General features: G+C 39.9%; 2 protein-coding genes across 9 annotated transcripts in view; one reads left to right on the top strand and one right to left on the bottom strand.

Moving 5' to 3' along the window:
- The window catches only part of PLS1 (plastin 1), a 277,498-nt gene that overhangs the window by 77,310 nt on the left and 177,750 nt on the right, over nucleotides 1-22,438 (top strand). The gene's annotated exons all lie outside the window — the stretch shown is intronic.
- The window catches only part of TFDP2 (transcription factor Dp-2), a 54,243-nt gene continuing 33,739 nt past the window's right edge, over nucleotides 1,935-22,438 (bottom strand). For 7 of the 8 annotated variants that reach the window (XM_064385844.1, XM_064385846.1, XM_064385845.1 and 4 more), the window contains 6 exons: nucleotides 22,197-22,343; nucleotides 19,960-20,028; nucleotides 18,191-18,342; nucleotides 13,756-13,922; nucleotides 10,321-10,426; nucleotides 1,935-9,408 (listed from right to left, as the gene is read on the bottom strand). In XM_064385844.1, coding sequence (XP_064241914.1) covers nucleotides 9,240-9,408; nucleotides 10,321-10,426; nucleotides 13,756-13,922; nucleotides 18,191-18,342; nucleotides 19,960-20,028; nucleotides 22,197-22,343 — 810 coding nt within the window. In that variant the 3' untranslated portion in view covers nucleotides 1,935-9,239. The remainder of the gene's footprint in view (nucleotides 9,409-10,320; nucleotides 10,427-13,755; nucleotides 13,923-18,190; nucleotides 18,343-19,959; nucleotides 20,029-22,196; nucleotides 22,344-22,438) is intronic. The other variant, XM_064385849.1, reaches the window with a different exon arrangement.

The raw sequence follows: 22,438 nt of genomic DNA, 5'->3' as shown, positions 1-22,438 counted from the left end.
TGGGACCCCCAGGGCAGAGGAGGAATGCAGTGCTGTGTGGGACCCCCCAGAGCAGAGGAGGAGTGCAGTGCTGTGTGGGACCCCCAGAGCAGAGGAGGAGTGCAGTGCTGTGTGGGACCCCCAGAGCAGAGGAGGAATGCCGTGCTGTGTGGGACCCCCAGAGCAGAGGAGGAGTGCAGTGCTGTGTGGGACCCCCAGGGCAGAGGAGGAGTGCAGTGCTGTGTGGGACTCCCAGGGCAGAGGAGGAATGCAGTGCTGTGTGGGACCCCCAGGGCAGAGGAGGAGTGCCATGTTCTGTGGGACCCCCAGAGCAGGCGGGTCCCTCCCGCGGCAGGCCAAGGACGCGCTGCAGCACAGCCGAGCCTCTTCAGGAGCAACCTACACGGATCACACGGCTCAGGGCAGCACTCGTGACACGGCGCTCGGACAACGAAGTATTGTTCACATTTATCTCCTATCCTACACTTGGGGTTGAGCAGAGTTTAATGAATAATAAACCTACACATATTTGGGGGTTTTCTGGTTTTCCTGAATGTTTCCAGATATTTTTGCTTTCTAACAGAATGTGTGGAATTCAAAAAGATACAGTTTTAAATACTGTTATTTTTAACCAAGGACAATATTTGTTGTTTCCATTATTAGCACAGAGCACCTTAATCCTGCAGCAGTTACTATTGCTTGATTCCTTTTTTAGGAAACATGCAGATTTACTTCAGGTGAAGAAAAACATAAACTAGTTTATATTATGGTATCTGGTTGGACAGTCAGAGAAACTCTAACCAAAAGTATTTGTAATTTCAGAGAGCACTCTTTGCAGACTTCTTGGAGATCCATGCTGAGTACTTCTTAGAAAAGATGAAATGGGCTTTTATGCTTTCACATCTCCTCAGTTGCTTTGTTGGCTTCTTGGGGAGGAGATCCCCAGCTGAAAATATAGCACAAAGAACTAAGGATTCTTTAGAGGAGGGTATTTATTCCAACCAGGTTCACCATCAGGTTAATGTTTCAGAGTCATTCTGATAGCAGTTTATGGAGCACTGACACAAAAGAAGGTAAGGATTTTTAGACTTTTTTTTAGGAAGCATAAATAAGCCCTGAATATCTTTATTGCTGGTATAAAGATTGTACCATCTCATCCTCTCATTTCTGCAGTCGTTGTTTCTTGCTCATAAAAAAGACTTCACAAGAGTTTTTAGGTGGTTATTTGCCAAATCTGTTAGAAAAAATGCTTTCCCAAATATGCCACTGCATTTTAAATGAAAGGAGTTTGTGGTAGATTTTCTATTTATTACACAAGAATGAACTTACAGTTTTGCAAGTTTTCTGCTATTGTCTTTAACCTTTATTTTAGCTGGTTTGAGATTAAAAATAGTGAGTCATGGGTCTTCTGTGCACTTGGAGAAAGGCAAGCACTGTGACGTTACTTGATGTTTTCATATTTGGCAGAGTTGGAAAAGCAACACAGAAGATGGACTGCATCTAATTTGGATTCTTGCTACCAAAATAGGAGGATAGTGTTTGGGAGGATATGTGTTCAGTCTAGAGGTGTTTGAAGGGTGTTCAGCAGGACAGATCTAGCATGAAACTGGGGGAACCCACCCTGTTTCTGGGCCTTCTCTTAGCTATAGATTTAGGTGTGTGTCTTGAATGGATAGGGACAACAATATCCCTAAACTTTTTGTGAGTTATCAAAATATAACCATTTCAGAAATCCAGCATCTCTCCCTGGATAATGGCATAGGAGGCTGCTCTGCATGACCAGCCAAGGAGGGTGCAGCTGTGGACTGTGGTGTTTCCAGAGACCAAAGGATGCAGTGATTCCCATGTAAAGCAGGGCAGTTCCTCGTTTTCCTAACGAGGTGCACCGACTGGCAGTGTTAACCTTGAGCAACCTTTTCTCTGCAGGGTTCTTCTCAAAGACAAGCTCGGTCCTGTTGCCTTGAAATTCTTTTATTCAGTTCTTCTACAGTTAAGGTTTACATTTCAGTTCACAGGAAACTGGTTGTTCTTCTCCAAAGCACACACAGCTTTCACCTCAGCCAGACTGTCTGCTCCCCACCCCCATTTACAATGTACAATTCCCCCTTGCAGCATTTCAGTAAACATGGAATCAGTTGAGAATACTGAAAAAGCTTCTATAAAATTTCCATTAAAAAAATAACAAGTATTTATTTACAAAGTGTTTACTACAAAGTAATATTTCCTATTGGTTCAAATATACTATTTGCTAATGCCAGTGTTCCTATTAGGAAAGTAAAACTTTGTATATGCACTTTTCTTTATATCTTTGTCAGTGTTTAAAGCACATAAAATACTACCACATTCTTTTTTACACTACTCCTAGCCACGTACAATGTGGTAGTGGAAATTAACACTATTTGTTCAGGACAAAAAATCAGCATAGCTTAATAGCAGATTTTCTGCAAAAATAAAACTTTAGTTTATAATTTATAGGTATTTGGAAAGAAAGAAATGTGTGGAGAATTCAAAAATATGCAACAAATGAAGATGAATGAGAAACTTGGGCTTTCATGAAGATACAAGAGTTTAGCACAAGAAAAGGGAGAAAAGTTTCCAGAGTGTTTGTGTGACACTTTGTGCCAATACACATCTTGGGAGAGTAAGATGAGTAGATTAAAAAAATTATTAAAACTTCAAATCCCATATAATTAGCATGCTTGTAATTGGATTTGTCTCTTCCCACCCACCATGTTTACAAAACCCTGTTCTGAGTTCAGCCTTGGAGGTCATTAAATAGCTTTGTCCATGACTGGCCTTGTTCTTAAAAAAAAAAGTTTAAAAGTTAATTGACTTTCAAGTGGTTTCTGCATTTTAAATATAAAAAGGAAGTGTCTGTACAATTACTTCCATGTAGAATATAGTGGATATTAAAAAGTGCTACTGTAAGGAGGGGAGGAGGGCCAGACCTGCCTTTTCTACCCCTTGCTGCGGTTGTAGCACCTTCAGAACATGGGCTGATGGCACACCAGCATTCAGAATTCAGCATCAGTCCTCCTTGCCAAGGACTCATCCTCTGCCAGATCATCCCCCAGCTGCCAGCAAACAACTCCAGGTGTAAAACTCTGCCTGTGCTTGCTGGCCAGCTTCTCCTGAGGCTGAGCAGGATATGCAAACACAAAGCTTGTGCCTTGGCCCCAGGGCATGGTTTGCAGTCAGGGCCTGAGGAACGAGGACAGGCTCACATCCTACTTCTTACAGATTTGTTCAAAGTAGGATTCATTTTTTTTACAGTAGGTGCTTGTGAGATACAGTGTCATAACATTTGCATATGCTTCTCTGATGTATTTCTCATGTATACAGCATGGCCTTTAGGACAAGGGAATGTTTTAGAGACTTGCACGGTGGATTGTGATTCAGCTGGGGAAATTCTGGGAGATCCACTTAATCCCTGCATTAGTACAACCAAATCTACTAATTGTTAAAGTTACAATAGTAATTTAACAAACCCATCAAAAAGCCTGGAGACTCATTTTGTGGACTTAAACTTTACTGATGGTTTTCAGAATAGTTGTATGTGACCTGAAAATGTCAGCAGGAAGGGCTGTGGATATGTGATGTTCTTCCCTCTCTGGCTGCCTGGCACGTGTGGGTGGGCAGCATGGGCAGCACAGGAACCAGGCAGTGTGAGGGACGAGTGTTTCACTCAGCCTGGACAGGAGAATGGGCTAAAACCAACTCATCAGTAAAGACTCCATTTGTCTTGGAAAGTTTCTGCATAGATGAGTTTGATTTGCATCTACAACTGGGTTTAAATTTGACATTGCTGTATCCTGCTATCCCATGCTGTCCATATATCTAAAGTACCAATGCCTGGAGAATGTTGAGTATTAAGAATGGCATTTAGAGAAATCAGATTTAAGTGATTGCACTTTTCTAGCCAATAAGAGATGCAAGTTTGGGCTACTGGGAGGTTCCTGTATCTGCTTGGAATTATCATGGCTCTGTTACACATACTGACCTGACTCAGGTCAGTCTGCTTTTCTTCTTAGATAAATGCAAAAGTAATTACTCCATATTGGTCCTAAGTAGGAGGCTTTCCCTTGGGATTTGGATAGTTAGATCTCAGATGTTATTTCTGACCAATTTTGACCAAGGAATTTTGGTGTCCTGCAGCTTAGGTGGATATCCTAAATGTTGGATTCTTTGGTACTGTCAAAAATATGGAAGCAGAAAAGGAAACATTTTGGTTTTGTCTGATCTCTGGGTGGGCAGACAAGGTAGGTGTATTGAAGGTGGAGAGTGACTGTACAGCTGCAATAAACAGCCTTTCAATGTACTGCCAGACTGCTGGAATGAGCATTCCCTGCCCTCCCTGTCAGTGCCAGCTGGGGAGGGATCCATGGATGCCACCTCAGGCACTCAGACTGAAGGAGCTGCAGCTCCTTGCACATGCAGCTTGGCAGTGACTTGCAAGGACAATAATCCTTTGCAGATGGAATGAACAAATGGGAGTAACACTGGTTATGGGTAGTTTTTGGCAATATACCTGGACTGGGGAGAGAAGAGTTACTCACAGCCCCTTAAAAATACTCATCAGACAAAATTCAAACAGTTAAACAGGAAAGAGATAATCTGCTAGGGAACTTTGTTAAGTCTAAGGAATGAGTTTCATTAAGTTTTATGGTAGCAGGATTGGGTTGTGTGAACACCTGCCAGCAGAAAATTAAGTATTTAGAGTGTGTGCCATGGTAGGTGTGTGATGTCTACATCACAAATGACTCATTGGTGCATTGCTTGCAGTCAGAGGCTAGAAATCAAGAAGTGGCACATTTTAAACAACAAACCTCCATAAACAGGTCCTTGGCTTCTCCCTCCCCTGTTCATCACTAATGCTGCAAGAGGCACCTGAGACACCTTCAGCCTCAGAGTGACCCAACTGCAGCAGAAGGATGTCACCTCAAAGTATGGCTATTACTAGAATTTTTAAAATTACAAATTAAAAAAGCACACATAGTCTTTCCCCAGCTCATTACATCTGGTTATTTACTGTAATGATGCTCCTGAGAGATTCCTGGAATGAGAAGATAGCTTGCTTTGGTTTGTTTTCTCTACACCGTACCCTGTGGTACTGGCTTTGATTTTAAATGAATCCAAACCCCAAACATCTTTAACTCACTAAAAGGAAAGTCTTTACAATCAACTGCCTGGATTATTTTCAGCTGAAAAGGGCCAGTTAACTACAAAAAGGAGTATTGCCCAGAGTTCAAATGTGGTTAAGTTTCAGCCATACTCTTGAATTAAAATGGTGGATTTGGTCAAAAGAAAGAGCACTTGAAATTTTAAACCTTAACTGTGGAATTCTAAATTCAAGCATCATTTCATGTATGAAGATGAACTTGAAGGCCTCATTTTTCTTTAAAAAAACAAAAGGATTAAAATTTGGTTATTAGGCCTTTTTACATAATGTTACTTCAGGCTGACATAGTTGATCAGCAGAAGCCCTTCTGTGGGAATTCTGTATCCTCAGCAATTTCTGGCTACTCAAAAGGATTTAGGGGTATTTGCAAGTTTAAAAATTAAAACCCCTTAACCAAAATGGAAACACCTACAGCAGGGCTTATGGTGTTAGTTTAAGTCATACCTTCAGTTGAACTTATTTGCTGGATACACACACTTTCTGAGATTAAGTGGATTGCTGGCATTAATTCCAGTGTGGAAATGAGAAGACTGGTGCACCATAATACAATTTTAAATACCAAAATCCACAAACATTGTTATATTTCCACATAATAGAAAAATGCTATTTCCTGCTTGCAGTTTTTCATGTAGATAGTGGAGCTGACAAGTTATTCTAAATCAAATTTATATTTTTCAAGCACCACAAAGTTAGTCCAGAAATAAAGTTTAGTGCACTATAGCTATAAAGGCATTTACATACAGCATTATATGCTTGTAGTCAAGTGCCTCCTGAATGTGTAACCAAGAGAGAATGTTCCAAGACACAGAAACATCACTTAAATTTGCATGAAAATTTAAGTGTTAACTTTTTCTTATATGAGGTATTATCTAGTACCAGTTGCTGCTTGATTTCTGTCAATGAATGTCAGGGGTATTGCATGAGATAGGAGATGATGATGGAACTGAATAGAAAATGGGAAAAGCAGTCTGGGTCATGACCATTTTATTGTGGAAAGTGCTGGCTCTCAGCAGGAGGGAGGGCCTGTGTGTTGAAGCAGCTGAGCATAAGCACTGCCATGAGCTCAGTGAGAGCTCTGTGGTTTGTTAATATTCTCAACCCCCTTGTTAGTCACAACTGCAGCAGCTGCATTTACCTGTTTTGGTTTGTGGTTTTTGTGTCTTTTTTAAATATGGCAGCTAAGATCACCAGGAATGATTGAAAAGTTTGCCTGAGATCATACACAGGTGACTGTGGCTGGATCAAGTCCCAAATTCTCCTAGTTCTCAGGCTTTAGTGTGGCCACAAGACTGCAGTGCTTCAGTTGAACTTCATCCTCAACTGGTACTTGGCACAAAGAAGCCCAAGGAAAGAATTTACTTTTGAAGTCTCTTCTAAATGTTCTAACTTGTTTTGTCCTTTGTATTCAAGTAGTCCAGGAAAAAGAACTTTTGAAGGCTTGGTTCAACTGTCAAATAAGTGTTATGTGCGCCCATATTTTTTATGTTTTATCTTTAAATTTGATAGTTTGATGTTTGCCAGAAAGCAAGCAGCTGTGCAGGCTGCAGCTTTGAAGGGCACAGACATCAGTGGAGGAAAGGTGTCACTGGAGATCTTCCCCCTGTAAAGCAGAAAGCCCACTGACTGCTAAAAAAATACATTCCATTTCTGGGCTGGAAACCTTTTTTTGCCAGGTTCTTATAGTTCAAAGTGCTGCTCTTTTGGAACTGTTTAGTGTTTTGCTGTTTTTTCTTTTTACACCAATCTTGAGTGGGGAGTGTGAAGAAAGTGTAAAGTTAAATGTATCCTTAATGTATTGTTGGGGAGAGGCAGGTATAACTACTTTGGAAGAGATTTCCCTCTTAGAGAATTCCTTAGGCTCATGCATATGTAAGTTACCTTTGATCTGTCCCTTCCAATGAAAGCTTACTGACAGGGCAGTTTAAAAAAACAATGGGTTTTTTAAGAATGAAAGTGATGGTCTGTTTAAATGAAATGTCAGTCATGAAGCTGACATTCCATAGGAACATGTGTGAAGTACCTGTTCCCTTCTCCCCCCTTTCAAAAGTGAGCCACTTGGCTCAATGCACTGACTCTCTCAGCAAGAGGATTTTTTTGTATCTGTAAAGCTTTTCTGGTATGGAGGTAGTGTTACAGATTCGGTGGAAGTGAGGGGGTGTAAAGGCCTCAGTCTGCTGTTGCCTGTGAGCCATGAGCACAGGATGGTCTGAACGGTCTTGCCCCAAGGGTGAATACCACAGCAGGCATTTTAGTTTGTGCATTTGCTATTCATTGCTATTGTCTGTGAAACAGATAGCTGAGTCAAGAGCCATACCTACATACTGGTGCTGCCCTCAGGTACTCCTCACCTGCAGGAGTTTGAGCTATCTGTGAGAAGTTTCTCTCTGGATGCTTCAGTTTGTAATCAGCATACAGGTGGTGCTTGTCTAGGCCTCACAGTCTGACCTGTCCTGTGAGCAGCCAGCCCTGGGCTAACTCCTGCACTCGGCCAGGCAGCTCTTGAGCTGGAGCCTCATTTTCTCTCTGTAGCTCAGGCTTGGTGCTTTTGGGTCTTGCTGGCCTGAGTGAGTGCAGGTTTGGCTGCAGAAGATGATGTGGACACAGCCCAGGCTATGAGTGACGCTGCCAGCATCAGGGGGAGCTGCTGCCATTGCTCAGGTGAGCAGCAGCACAAGCTGCCTCCTCCCCAGTGCAGGAGCAGAGCCAGGACAGCCTCAGCTGAGACACGGGGCAACCCCCTACACACAGTGGGAAAAGTGGCAAGATTTACCTCATGAAAACTCCTAGTTAACTTAGAGACTCCGCAAAGCCCTGGGCACTGGAACACCATGGGAAGAGCACATTTACAGTGTATTTTGCATTGATATTCAAGGTTTTGGGTTTTTTAAAAGGTCCTTATGATTGGATGTGATGTTAGCTATGGAAAACACAGCCTCCTGTTGCAAGTCTAAATTTAACAGTTCACATGGGATATGTGTTGGGTAACTTGAGCCACAGATTATTTTACATGGTTTGATACAACTTTCAAAGGTGCATCAAGGTGAGTGCAACTGAAGTTACTGATAAGAAAGTCTGTCAGAATCCAAGCTGACCAGAATGCAAAACATTAAATGATGTATTGTTGAATTTTTTTTTCCTAAGAACCTCAGCCAATGACTTTGCCCACCCCAAATTTGAAAAGACTGCCATGAAAACACACTGCCTGAGATCCTTAACATGGTGGGAGGCTTTTTTAAAAAAACCAAGACATGCTCTAACATCAAAGGGATTATATAAAGTTGGAACAGTAAAAGAGAAGCTACACTAAATATGCTGTAATCTAGAAATACAATTTTTAAACTTATTTTCCTTGAAAAAAGCTGGTGCAGAGAATACTGGGGTTTTTTCCTGACTGTTTTAATAATGGCTAAGAATAATCACTTATAATAAATTAGACCTGCAATATAAATGAACATATGAACCTTTCATACTAATGTTTCTTGTTACTTTTAGAGTATCTAAAATGGATATAAACTATTTCAAGATTCATTTAATCACTTGCAATTTATATTACTTTAAGAATCCTCTATACAGCAAGTTGAACAGAAAAAAAGCAACCATTTTAACAGCCCCTTTTCCCTATAACCACTTTCATACAAGATAGTTTTAAATAATGATTTTAGCACATTTGTGTGTGCTCTCTCCCCCTTTTTCTAAAGGCAGCACAGCCAAAAGACAACACAAGAATTGGCTTTTACTGACTGACTGTTTTCTTCTCCATTTAAAAAAGACAAGGGGAAGACAAAGCCTTGAGTCCCAAAATGGAAAAGATGATCTTAAGGTTTACTTTGCCAAATCTCCAGGGGCTTTGTTCTTTTCCTCATTTATAGTTTATAAAACCCACTTTGCTCTGTCTCTGCATGTCACTCTGTGTTCAGTTACACAATTCTTCAATTTCAGCTATGGATAAACTTGTTTTGAAGCTTCCATTTTGGTTCACCAAACACAGTGCAAACCAAGGCAAGAAACCAGGAAAATCCAAACAGGAACTCTCGGTAGGAATATTTGAGCAGCATGTTTTATATTCCATTTTCTACTGTCCTCATTCTGGGGAGGAAGAATCCTCATCTTCATCCTCTTCATCTTCCTCGTTGAAGGAGCAGGGTGTCTCCCCGCGGGACGCTGCACTGCTGGACTGCTGACTGCTAGGGGCAAGCAGCTGCCCAGTTGCTAAGGCCACTTCAGCATCCAAACACAACCCTGGATTCTCACTAGCAAGACAACAGAAAGGGTGAAGTTTAGAGGGTTTCTCATGAGGTTTTAAGGTTTTTCTTTTTGGCCTCAGCTTTTGCTTTAGTTGAAGAAATGCTACCAACAAGGAAAAATCCCAAAGTGTTACAGTAAACAGCTATTAGTTAGGAGAGTTGATAAAACATTGGAAAGTTGCATAAAAAAGAATATTGGGTGACTTCCCTTTTTTTTTCCATAAACAACTAGTAGAATTGCTTAAGCTGAAGAAAAAAAAAGGAAATCCATCACAGTTTCAATACTACACAGAAATTTTGCAATATAAAATGAAGCTGTTAATTGCTATGAGAAAGAGCCTGCTCCAAAATAATAATCCCTATAATAATCCTAATTTCCATTTTTTATGGTATAGGTAACCATAACCTCCAAGCAAAGTCTGGCTGTGTATTTAATCTATTTAAGGTTGGGGTTTTGCACATGGTGTTTTTTTGTTTGGTTGTTGGTTTTTAATTTTAAATTCTTATTAAGTTGTGTGAACTAAATTTCTTTCATGAGAGCTTAAATAGCAGTGCATTTAGAGAGCAGACATTCTTATGCATTCTTCAGAAAAATTACCAGGCTTTTATCCACATGTAATTATCTATCTGTAGTCCATGCCCAGGCAGGAATTTAAGGTTAATCAGGAAAAGGGGCTTGAAAGTGATTCTATTCTTATGAAACATAGATACAAAATAGCTGGCATGTTCAATGTTCAAAGCATGTTGATTTGACCTTTCAAATATAATTTTCCTTTAAGGAAGGCAGAGACTTTTTCACAATCAAAATCAGCCATGATAATATCTCCATTCCTGCATGCAAATGGTATGAAATAGCAGGGTTACTGAAGTACCACAAGCATATATACCTATTCTTGAATAAAAAATTATTTTATTTACCTTGATTTAGCATCATAAGTGCCTCCAGCTGCCTCTAAATGGGAAACTGCTTGTGCTGAACTTGAAAGTAACCCTTGATTTATCCACGAAAATCCTGCAGACATATCTAGAGAAAAACATAACTATTTATGATAGTTACTTACATTTTTAAACTTTTTTAAACTTTGCATTCTCTTTGCAGTTAGAATCCCTTAATTTAGTTTAGAAGGTACCAGTAGCTTGAATTTTCTACTGTAGATGTGTCCTGTTTAATCAAGATGATATTATATCCTGTGTTTGTGGATACACTTAAGCCTTGCACTCAGCTTTTCCCTCTGTCTGAAGAAGATTCACCTGGCTGGTGGCTGTATGCAATCCCAGGTATGTGAAATGAGTTCTGGACTCCTTCATGGACACTTGCTGCCACAGCCTGAGCCTGTGAAATGCCCAGACAGCTCCAAGTGCCTTGGCTGCCCCAGCTGATGAAGGCACAAAAGGAAAGGTATTTATCTGGGTTTGAGATAGTGCAGTGAAGGCCCCCAGGCAGCCTGTGTGTCACTGCGTGTGCTCCAGTGGCCAAAGGCACTGTCAGCCTGGTGCTCTCACGGCTGCCTGGGGGGCAGCCTCCTCACCCACTCTCCCCCAGCCAGAGCTGGGCAGCAGCTCTGAACATGCACAGGCCATGAGACACGAAAGGCCCTCTCCTCCGTAGGGATAGGAAATGCAGGGTTAAGACCATTCAAATGGTCTAGCAATAATGCCAAGTTTCTTTAGGTACTTTGTTAAAAGCCTCCTGAGAGATGTGAAGAGGCTGCTTACAACCCCCACAGTACTTGTTTTGAAATTCCCTAACAAGTTATGCCTGTCAGGTGTTTCCAGTTATGCACATTTCTGCCAAGAGAATCACCAAAACAAGTCTACTGACCCAATTACATTTATAGGATTTTTTTTTTTGCTGTGTATTTTTGTTTCTTAGATAAGGAATTTCTATTCACCTACCCAAATTCTATCTCTACACAAAGTTAACATCAAAACACAGTTACCAAGACTGTCTAGTTCTTTTCCATGGTACTTGCATGTGGTTCCAGCTGGGTGCATTAAATCAGAAGTTAGAGTCCTTACTGTCAAATTCTATGTCTAACCAAGCTGCTGTTTTAGACAGCACAGTGGCACTAACTGGGACTGTACTACTCATAATTATCTAGAATTGTTCTACAACAGCAGGTAAGAGGAATAACTGTGTTTGTTACATACACATTCTCATTTGTCTTTCTGTGTCCTTGTCAAGCTTTGGTTCCTCTAGATTTGGCAGTGCTGCCTAGCACAGGGACTGCTTTAAGCAGGTTGACACAGCCGTGTAAATTGGCTCACCATCCACTGGGATGGATCCACAGCTACTTTGGTTTGTGCTGTGGAAAGCTGTTGCAGCAAGGTAATGAAATGTCATGGTACAAGGGTGGTTCCTGGCAGCAGTCCTTGGAACATTATAGCAAACATTGATAAGTGGCAGTTTTAGGGTGATCTGTGAGGACAGAATAGATAAGAACAGTTAAATGTGGATGGAGCTCAATGTCTTTCATCAAGATTGCCCTAAATGCAGGTTTCGTGTTACACAGAACATGTTCTCACAGCTTCCTCCTGTCTGTGCAGGAGGAGGCTAAACCATTTGGAATGACTGCATTGTATTTAGAGTAATAGAGCTGTACCATAGTGTTGTTCCCTGGTATTTTGAAGGAGTGTACCTGTGTGTACATGTTTAATATTTCAGAAGAATAACAAGACACTGCTAGTGATCTTGTGGTTTATAAACATTTCTGGATAATAGCTCATTAGTTTTCTTTTTGAAGAGCAAAGTAGAAGCATGGCAGAAGGGTGGTTCATAAAAGCATATCCCTGCCTTGAATGTTCATTGCCTTATATTTCCAAACATAATATATATTTCAATAATATAATATATATTTCAATTTTCCACTGGGCTCTGAGGAGCAAGGGATAAGAAGTTTGTGACAGATGGGGAGTTGAAGCCATTTCCATTATGTAAAAAATGTCAAAACAGAAGTGTGCCTACAATGAAAAGACATTTCTTCTGGCAGTGTAGATCAATTACTAGTAGCTACACTTAAAACCAGGGAAAGCAGTTTGAATAAACCTTCCCATGGTGGTGCAGCTCAATCTAGTAGTGGCATTGTTATATACTAGGCATATCTTGTAGCAGATGCACTTGGTAGAAACTGATACTTTATTTGAGAGGGCTCTAAAGCAAAACCCTCAATAGCTTTAGCAGTTCATGTACAAACGCTGCATGGGAGTGTTGTTGACATCTGAACAAACTCGCCCGGGCAGTGGGTGCTCTTAGCTCTTTAGTTCCATCTCCAGCCCATTTTCTAGTCATGGCTAATTACACAGGTAAACAGCAGAGCACTTCTTCACACAGGGAAAAAAGCCAAGTCCTAAACTGCACCGCTTTGCTCACTGCCTTTGTGGGATACATAAGGTGAGATGTTGTTACCCCAACTGTTAGTGCCTCAGAAATCTTACTTCCTGCAGATTTTTTAAAATCTGCAGCCTCATTTCTAGTAGTCACAACTCAAATAACAAAGGTGGGACTTGGTTGTGTGTTAGGTGCCTGTAGGATGTGCACAGCCCAAAAAACAGAAATGTTGCTCTGGCTGCCGTTCTACGAGTTTACGCTTGTCCCAGGCAGCAAAGTATTTCTGCTCACCCAGCAACCTCACTCCCACCTTTCCCACTGCTGATTTCAGTCTCTCTCTCTCTCTCTCCCCCATTAATTAATTGGGTAACACTTCCTTTACAGATAAAAGTCCCTCCAAAAACATGGCAAAATGCTGGGCTAAGTTTAAGCTTCAGTGCAGCAAGAATACACTGACAATAACTATAGGAAGTGATAGCAAATTTTGGCAGCTCTAGTCCAGTGATGGACCAAAGGAGTTCCAGTCTTGCACGACCTGTTCAGACAGGGGAGGTAAAAGCCCCTGCCTGGGACACCTGTCCTGAAGTCTTTGGATTTGCTTTATTTAGAGAAGCTTAGTTCTCAGGTGGCACCTGCTGGCTTCTGAGGGATTGCACCCAACCAGTTCAAGATGCTTTTTTTTTTCCTTTTCCTCAGCTTGGGAAGAGCTGTCTTCTTCCAGTTTGCTCTTCCATACATTCAGTTACTCAAAATTAATAGTAACACATGAAATTTGTTCTTGGTGTCAACTTAGTTATCTAAGAAATAATTTCTTCATAATGCAGCTCACACATCACACTATTATAAATCAGTGTGCATTAAGTCAACAGGATAAACCTTCCAAAATTAACAGTAAAACAACTGATTAATGTACCAACCATACTAAGTCCCACAAACCCTGAAATTTACTTTTGTAAGTTAATATAATTAAATTTGCTTCAGTTAAGTAAGGTTATGGATTTGATCAGGAACAATATTTAACTTACCTGTGATGTAGCCTTCTAAAGCTTTTGGCACCAGTGATTTTGCAGTTCTTAGGTCCTCAGCTGAGCATTTGCCTGCTTCCAGCCCAAAGGACATTCCCATTCTCTTCAGCACCTCGCTGTCATCGTGAATCTCAAAAGTATTATCGAAATTAAAGAGGTATTCAAATCTGCATGTAAAAAATTAAAAGTGAGATGATTCTGAAGAGCACAGCTGTGCTCTTCTTGCCTGTTCTTTCTGTGGTGGTTTTGGCATGTACTAAGGGTAAGCATCTGGAGTCCTAGTTTTCTGTAAAGGGTCCTTAAGGAAAGAGAAGTGCAATAAATGCTTTCTCTTTTCTGTGACTGGCATGCCTACAGGTTTAAAATGACACATTCTCAATTAAAACAACTTCACCAGCGCAGGAACAAAGTTTAAAATTTTCTACCTCATTAAGCAGATTCAAAGGGGAAGAGGGAGGCCTTAATTAAACATGAACCTTCACTTGCACTAAAGCCAATAATGTCACCTGAAGCCCTGTCACTAAAATAACTATTTTGTTTTTCTGCTTTTACATTTCACTTTCTGTTCTAATGTGCAACTCTCCTCCTGTGAACTGACCTATTTACTTTGGTATCATTTTGCTTCTTTGGATGCAGCTAGAAAAGCAGTCTGTTCAGAGTCTTGTGTGTTCACAACCCACCGCTTCTGCTGCAGGACCCTCAGAATGTTTTTAACCGCATATAGAAGTGGAAATTGAGATATAAACTTCAGACAGCTTTAAGAAATGCAGGGCTGTTTAGGCTGGCCTTACGCTGTCATCACAGGTATTAAAAGCCTGGACAGTTCTGGTCTGTAAAATAAGGCTTAGTTCCCAGTACCTCCTTTCCTGCTGACAAAACCTTTATCCTTGGAAAAGCAACTTATCTGTGAGATACAGTCTGTAAAAGATAACTGACTGGTGGGTCTTCCATTATCTCTCCAAACTCATGTCACATGTCATTCTTCTTGCTAGGTTGTTTTCCAATACTTATTTTCTTATACCTGAACCAGGAAACTTGGAAGCTTTACTGCTCTTGAGTTTATACACAGAATTTTTAATTGGCAATCTAATGCTTTGTGCTGGGTGTAATTGTCAGTTACACACAGCATTTCTTCTGTGACTCATACCATATTACCTGTTAACCTACTGTTTATGCACCTTTATTTATTTCAGCATAATCACATTAAGAGGGAAAATAAGATGTGTTGCTATAATTTCAACCAGTACAATTACATTGCTGCTGCCTAAACTGGCACAGCTCAGTGCCATACTGAGCTACTACCAGCAAGCTGTAATTACTGACTCATAACTGAATTCCAATTTATGGCACAGGACCAAGAGCTGCATTTATTGATAGCTCTGCAATTCTCCCATGTGTTGTGGCCAAATACTGGATATTAGAAAGGAAGGTAACTTATTTTCCTTTCCCAGCAAGTTTCCAAACTGAGAAATTTACAGTCTCCAGTATTTTTCCAGTTTAGTTTCTAGCAGCCTGCAGTCACTGATACAAGAAATCCCTACACTTCTTCTATTCTGCTGTTAACAGCTTTTTGAGGATTTTCTTTCAGGCACTTGACCATGACCCCCTTCTGAACTTAAGTAAACTTTTAGCATGAACAAAATCAAATATTACTACTTGCATAGAGTGTTACAAAAACCTTCTTTTTGTCATCACCTGGTATCTTCTCTTAATGTCTCTCAATTTAAGAAGCAACTGTGTGCAGCTATTCTCTATACATGTTCACCATATCACTCATGATTTCTGAGACACCTGGGAATCCACTGTCCTCTCCTTCCTAGGCCAAAGAGCCCATCTGTTCTGTCTGTCAAAGCCCTTCCACAGCCTCAGTCCCTCTTGCTGCCCTCCTGTGTCTCTCTTGGTTATGCCATAATTTTTCCCAAGAACATGAGAATGTGTAGTATTCCAGATATACAGCACTAGACTGATCTAGCTTTACATTGTAGTCTTGCTGGTTTTCCTAGTAATTCCCAGCATGATTTTAGCTGTTACTGAGAAATCAACTTTAGTTCTCACAGGAATTATCTACTGGGCTGCCCTGTTGTTATTCAGTACTACAAGCCAGGTCCAGAGGCTGTTAATACTGTGGATGCAAAGTTTGGGTACACTTCCAGTCCCTTTCCCATGCTATGTGCAAATTTGATCACCAGTGATTTTAACCTGCATTTTCTGCTGCTACAGGCAATTCCTTCTGAAAGGGTACAAGAGGCCACTTCCCACATGTTCTTACTAATATACAGCATTGTATCTCCAGTGCTGTACAAAATCTTCTGCATTTCCCCTTAGAGATGTTCTAATTTTCCAAGTTTCTGATACATCTGTTGTGTCTGAATGCTTGTTTAAAACAAGGTATTCCTGGTTACTTTTTCTTTCTTTTTCCTAGGACCAACAGCATTTATCCAGAAGTACCATATATGCTAAATACATTCTTCCTGTTTAAATGGGACCTACTTATTCAGCTGCCTCATCTTTAAAATTAGTTCTTGACTACTTCCTTTTTACCTGAAGACTTTGCTTTTCCTACTCCAACTTTAGAAATGTCATTCCCAGCATGCTTCTTGGCACCCATCTACCTTCTCAAACCCTAAACAAAACTTGCCTAATAACTTTTTTTTTAAAAAAAAATTATTTGTGAAACATTCCACTCTGTTTTGGCTGTTCTTGCATAGGAAAACACTTAGAGGACACAAACCTATTTTCCTTCTGATACTGTATCACCCTTATATGTACGACATTTTCAAGCAATTACTTCCCTTTAGAAGTTCCTCTGTAAATTCAATTTTGAGTAGCTAATGCTGTGAGCTTAGCTCTTCATTGGACTTACTAACATCAGTACTTTATATAAATGTTGTTTGGAGAAGAAAGGAAAATGGATGCCCCTTAAAAAGTGGTTTTCAGTCTGGAACCAAGTGCAGAGCAAGCCCTCAAGCTGACCAGTGATGGAGTCAGGCAGCAGAAATATTCTCCAATTAACTCCAGACTGGGACTTCTCCAAACCAAGCCACCACCTTTGCTGACTGCATTATTTAGCAGATCAGTGTAACAGTGGTTAAAACAGAGCAGTTTCTGGCACTGTTTACCTATTACTGCTGCCACTAATTAGTTGCACAAATAATAACCCCAGTGGAAATCTGGCTTAATTTGGGTTGTACACTTAATGACCTCCAGGTGACATACTACCACAGCTGAGTTATATAAATTAAAGAATCAACAACTTCAGTAATTTTGATGTGCTCACTTTTAGTAAGAGTTTTCACACAGCTAGAGAGCACAGAAGTGTGTTACACTGCTCTGGATCCCAAATGCCAGATTAACCTCTGACAACTCAAAGCAGCAGTTCTGAAGCTTCAGTATGAAATTGTTCTACTTTTTAACACCTTCAAACCTAAATGGAGAGTCCTGTTTAAAAGAGCAGGAAGACCTTTCTAGTGAGACTACAGAATAAGGGTATAATTATGCTAAATCAAAAATGATCCTAAATTTCCTAACTCGCTGAGAGAGTTCTCATGAGAGTATTCCACAAGTTTGTGACAGAATATATTGGACTTCAGCCTAATTTTCTACAAAAATTCAACTTTTAATAGTATTGCTGTTTTGCATGCTGGTGCATGGGTTACTAGAGTCTGTCTATTTTTGCTGTGTGATTGACTTGAAGTTCAGTACAGGATTTGCATACCACAGAGTGAAATCTGTAAGCTACAGTATTAGAGCAAAGCCAGCTATTTTCAGCTAATAAACTGATTGTAAGCCAATTACCAATTAACGTAACAGCACCTCAACTTCAGCCATATTTTCACAGGATGAAGAGCACAAGCACCCACAATTACATAACTGGAAGATTTTCAGATTAAATGTGAATGCAACTGTAGCAGTTTGCTCACAAAGACAGTATTACAAATTTCTGTATCTTCTCCTTCAAAGAACTTTTTGCTGTTAAAAACACTTTCAAAGTTATCATCACCTGGAGCATGTTACTTTTGTGTCACATGGGTAATCTTGTGTTTCTGACTGTGTGCATTTTTATGGCATACTAAGAGTAAGAATTCACATGGCTGCTTTAAAAGGTAGTGCTGTCCTAGTAAATGGTTTCATTCAGTTTCATTTCTTCTGTGTGGGGAGTGCTCTTTGAAATGTCAGCCTGAAGTCCTTTTACAACAGTGAAAGTTGGCCTGTTTTAACTAGGGATTGTAAGGCAGTGTTAATAAACTCATCCATATTATTACTGCAGTTACATTAAACACTGAAAAAAACCAACAAGCAACCCCCTGAAGTGACAGTTGCAAATGCAAATATAATAATTACTTCTAGTAAACTAGAAAAATTTCCATCACTTGTTTGAGGAAAAATTCCAGTTCAAGAAAATAAAATAATAAAAATTAATTTCATAAACACTCACTTATCACTTGATATGCTGCAGTCTATAATTGTTCTTTTGCTAGTGTTGACTATTAAGAAAGGCAGCTGTATTGTGGAGGTCAAAGATGGAGGGCCTTGATTTTGCTGCTCATTTTGCTGATTTCTTTGTACCAAGTTTTTAAATGCTATTTGCTGTAAAACAAAAGAAAGAAAAAATGATCACTGACAATAAAAAAGCAGACATCAGTGTTTTCAGGAAATGAAACCTCATAGGTCTTATTTACCAACTCTCAATACCTTCAGCAATTTTTTGTCAAAAAGTGAGTTGTGGCCTTACTTTCTCTTGGCACTGGTGAAGTTCACCAGGAGCAGAAATTAAACCAAATTTTTGCACACATTTACTATTCCCCTCATATTCCCTGGAGAAGAAACAAGAAAGGAGCAGTAAGGTATGCTGAAGAATGCTTCCCCAATCCCTCTGAAAAGGAGTCAGAGGTCTTCTCTGGTACTTTTTATGTGTAACTGCCTCAGGGTAGGAGATAGCTACACTGAAACAAAAATTCCCCCACTTCCCATATCTCTATTTTTATTCTCTTTCCCTTCTCATCCATCATGTTCTCCTCTCTCTCGAAAGAATTAGTTTGGAAATTCTCCTCTGGGAGTTATTAAGCAGATGCTGTTTGTGACACCACTCTGTGCCTGCTGGTTTCTTGTATCTGACTGCACATGTATGAAAATGTGTGGGTTTAGGAAGCGTTATTTGAGGGACTAGAAGTCAGTGTACTCACCCACCTGAGGCACTGCTTATTCCATTTAAGGGGAAAAAGATGGACAGCCACAATCCCAAAGGACTGGTAAATCCCTTGGCAATCAACACAATCAGGGCAATAATGACAATTGTGGACAGTGAGGGAGTCAACTCCATCAATATTTGGACTAAAAGTTAAGAGGGCCTGAGTTGCCTTCTTTTCACTAGTGCAATTTCATATTCCTGTTGGAGGAGCTACTGATGTACTGGTCAGACAGAATCCCAACTGTACCCTAGGCAGAGAAACAGCTTCTGGTGACCAACAAAGAAGAAACATCAGATGTTTGAAAGTTTCAGTGAATATCAATTACATTAAAATTGTCTCAGTGTAGCTGAACCAGCAAAAAAAATATAGCCTTATTACCTGTAATCTCATAGAATCGTTTGATTACATTTAAATTACTAAAAGTCTGCAGAGACTAGATAGAATGTTAAGGAATGCTTGTAACTATAAAATGTTACTTTCTAAACAAGATGCATTTGAAGTATATTTCAGCAATTAAAGCCAAAAGTCATCTCAAAGGTATGTGAAAGTAAAGGTGTTGGATTTGCCAGCCTTCCACTCTTAAGATCCAGAAATGTTTATATTCCCCAAAACAACTCTGCACACATTTACACAAGTTCTGTTGTGAATGTCATAGCTTAGGTCAAAGACAAAATTTGAAGAATGACTCAGGGTAGCTCTGGGGGAAATTAAGAGTCAAAAAAGGGGACTTGTGAGGTTTTCCCATTCCCAGTGAGGTTGGCAAAGCTTCAGCAGAACTCTTAGGAAAGCTTGTGGCACACGGATGGAGCGTGCTGGTTTCCAGCAGGCAAAACTGAACCATGGAGTGTCACAAGAGGTTCCCCTACCAGAATCCAGCTGGTCACAGGGGTCAAACTTTTCTCCTTTGTATGTCACAGCTGTTAGTTAAATCTACAAAGAACTTCAGAAGGTCTAACATGTTGGATTTGCACTAGATATTTTCATTTATGGGGAAAAAAATTAAAATTAAATATACCTGCAGTAGCAGTTCTTGCAGTTGGGCTCGCTTCTGTTTTATCCTTTCAATCCGCTTCTGTTTTTCTATCTTAAAAGATAAATGTAAATGCATCAAGATACTTGGTTACCTTGCCCATTTCCTTGTGCCAAACTGAACAGGCTTTCTTTACAAATGGAGGCAAATTGCATGGGCATAAGAGTTTCTCCATTAAAAAGGTCTGGCAGACTGTAATGTTTTTTTTTGTCAACAATTTTAACTCCAGTAAGGATTTAATTATTACAAGAGACTTTTATGTCCCCCCCATTCTGCCTCTGTCTTGCACTGAGTGCAAATTGGCACCAAATCAAACACTTGCTCAAGGGGATGCTTTGGGGTTTTTTTCTTTCTGCCCTCCACTTTTTTGGAATTGTGCATGCCCCACTGTTCTCCTAGCTGCAAGCTACCAGACATAAATATATGGAGGTTGGGCTTATGATCACCTGTATCTTACCAGTGACCTCCACTTTTTGTTTGACACTTGATTCACCTGACAAGACTGCACAACAAAAAGGGTTGAGGTACCACTTTCAATGGGAGCACAGCTCTTGCAGCAGTTCAGTTACTGCTGGCTGGTGTGGCCAAGCTGCTGTACCCAGGACACGCAGGGCTGGGACAGGCCAGAGCTGACCCTGCAGGCACAGCAGAGCTTGAAGTGTCCTCTGGGCAGTGCTGAAGAACTGGACAGCAGACATTGGGGCTGAAAGGGCTTTTTGCTCATCATCCTCTTTGGTGCCAGCACTATGTCACTGGCTCCCAAAATACTAGACTCTTAAATTACCTTTTCATTCAAGTGCTGAAACTAAATAATGTGCTCTTTTAAAACTTAGCTGGCCCAAACTCCTCTCTATCTTATTTACAAGGTTGCTTTTCTCCTGCCACACTCACACCCTTTAATGTTTAACGTGCATCTTTCAGTTGGCTTTCTGTGCTGGGACTCTTAGAACCAGTCAGCAGTACAGATATCATTCAGGCATCATTTCTATATAACAAGCTCTTTTCATTGATTTTTGTGCTGGCAATCTTATTACGGATTTACATTGTAAGAACAGTTGCCACTTTATACAGCCTTAAAAACAAAATTAATTCTGATTTTCACACCATGAAAATGCAGCTTTGTTTTACTTTCTTTTCTATTATGTCTGAGGAAGCAACATTTTTTTGAAAAATATGCCTGGCTTCCATTTTGTGCATGTATAATCAGGGCCTGAAACAGTGAATTGCATATGATTATTGAAGATGAGACAATGAAATTCAAGTTCCATATTTATAACAATACCCTACACTGGAGACAATGCATTCACATGAATGCATGCAAAATGTAGATTCATCCAGAATTAAAAAAAAACATCCTGGAGCATAATGATTGAACACATCCTTGGATGGATGTATTTTTCAAGTTACTGTAATGCAAAAGGACAGTAAAAGCTTTTCTCCTACCACATCTAGAAAGACAATTGATGTAAATGACCCTGCACACAAAGAACTGTTCTGTACTGCAGAGGCACCCACCCACCTTTTAAGATACCTAATGTTCAAGTGTCACCAAGGGAGATGTATTTGCAGACAGCCATTACAGCAGGCTGCAGTAAATACAGTGATTTGTGCTTTTTATTTATAGCACATTTGGCCTGAAGGACAGGCAACATTTGTGCATATAAATTCTGGCATCCCTACAAAAAACACTGTAACTCTTAGAGGGCTGAAAAAATAATAGAAATAACTGATAAGTAAAACTTCTTCTTGCTTTCTCTGGCAGATCATAAATAGTATTTGACATTCCAGCAAGAATTATTTTTCAATTTAATTCCCTTTGAATTATCTTTCCAAGTACAGACATTAATAGAGAATTGGTCTCATTTAAAATGTAAACCATTTTGTGACCATAACTGAACCATAAATTCTTTTGACTTTCTTCTGGTACTACAGACTTTAATCTTAAAAATAATCCCCGATTTAATCAATGACCATTTTTGTAAAGTAAACAGCTTAGCTTTTTTAAAAAACTAGATATAATGTATACTAAATGAAACTGAACTAAGCATGCACAAACATATTTTTGCAGTTTATTCCAATATCAAAATTTGTATTTCCATAGTGCACAAACATCAAAACCAATCAGGTTCAAATTAAGAAAAAAAAATCCCTCTTCTAAAGAAGAGCAAGTGAATTATCACAACATGTGAACAAACCAGAATTTCCCATGTACCTCCCTTTACCTCTAGATTCTGACATTCCTGAGCTGAGTTTGTGGGAAGGCCGATCCACCGGATTTCCTTCTTCTCCTTTGAAATGATGTTCATTGCCATCAGGACGTTGAGGGCATCGTAAACTCTCCGTCTAATATTCTTCTGATCATAGGCCTGCTAAGAAACCAACACAATGCTAATTACAACCACAGAACTGAATTAAAAAAGGAAAACCAATCAAACTCATCCTCCACAGACATGGAGAAGATCAA

Source organism: Passer domesticus, chromosome 11 (genome assembly GCF_036417665.1).
Source record: "Passer domesticus isolate bPasDom1 chromosome 11, bPasDom1.hap1, whole genome shotgun sequence".
NCBI classification, from domain to species: Eukaryota; Metazoa; Chordata; class Aves; order Passeriformes; family Passeridae; genus Passer; species Passer domesticus.
This window is presented reverse-complemented; position numbering and strand designations above follow the sequence as displayed.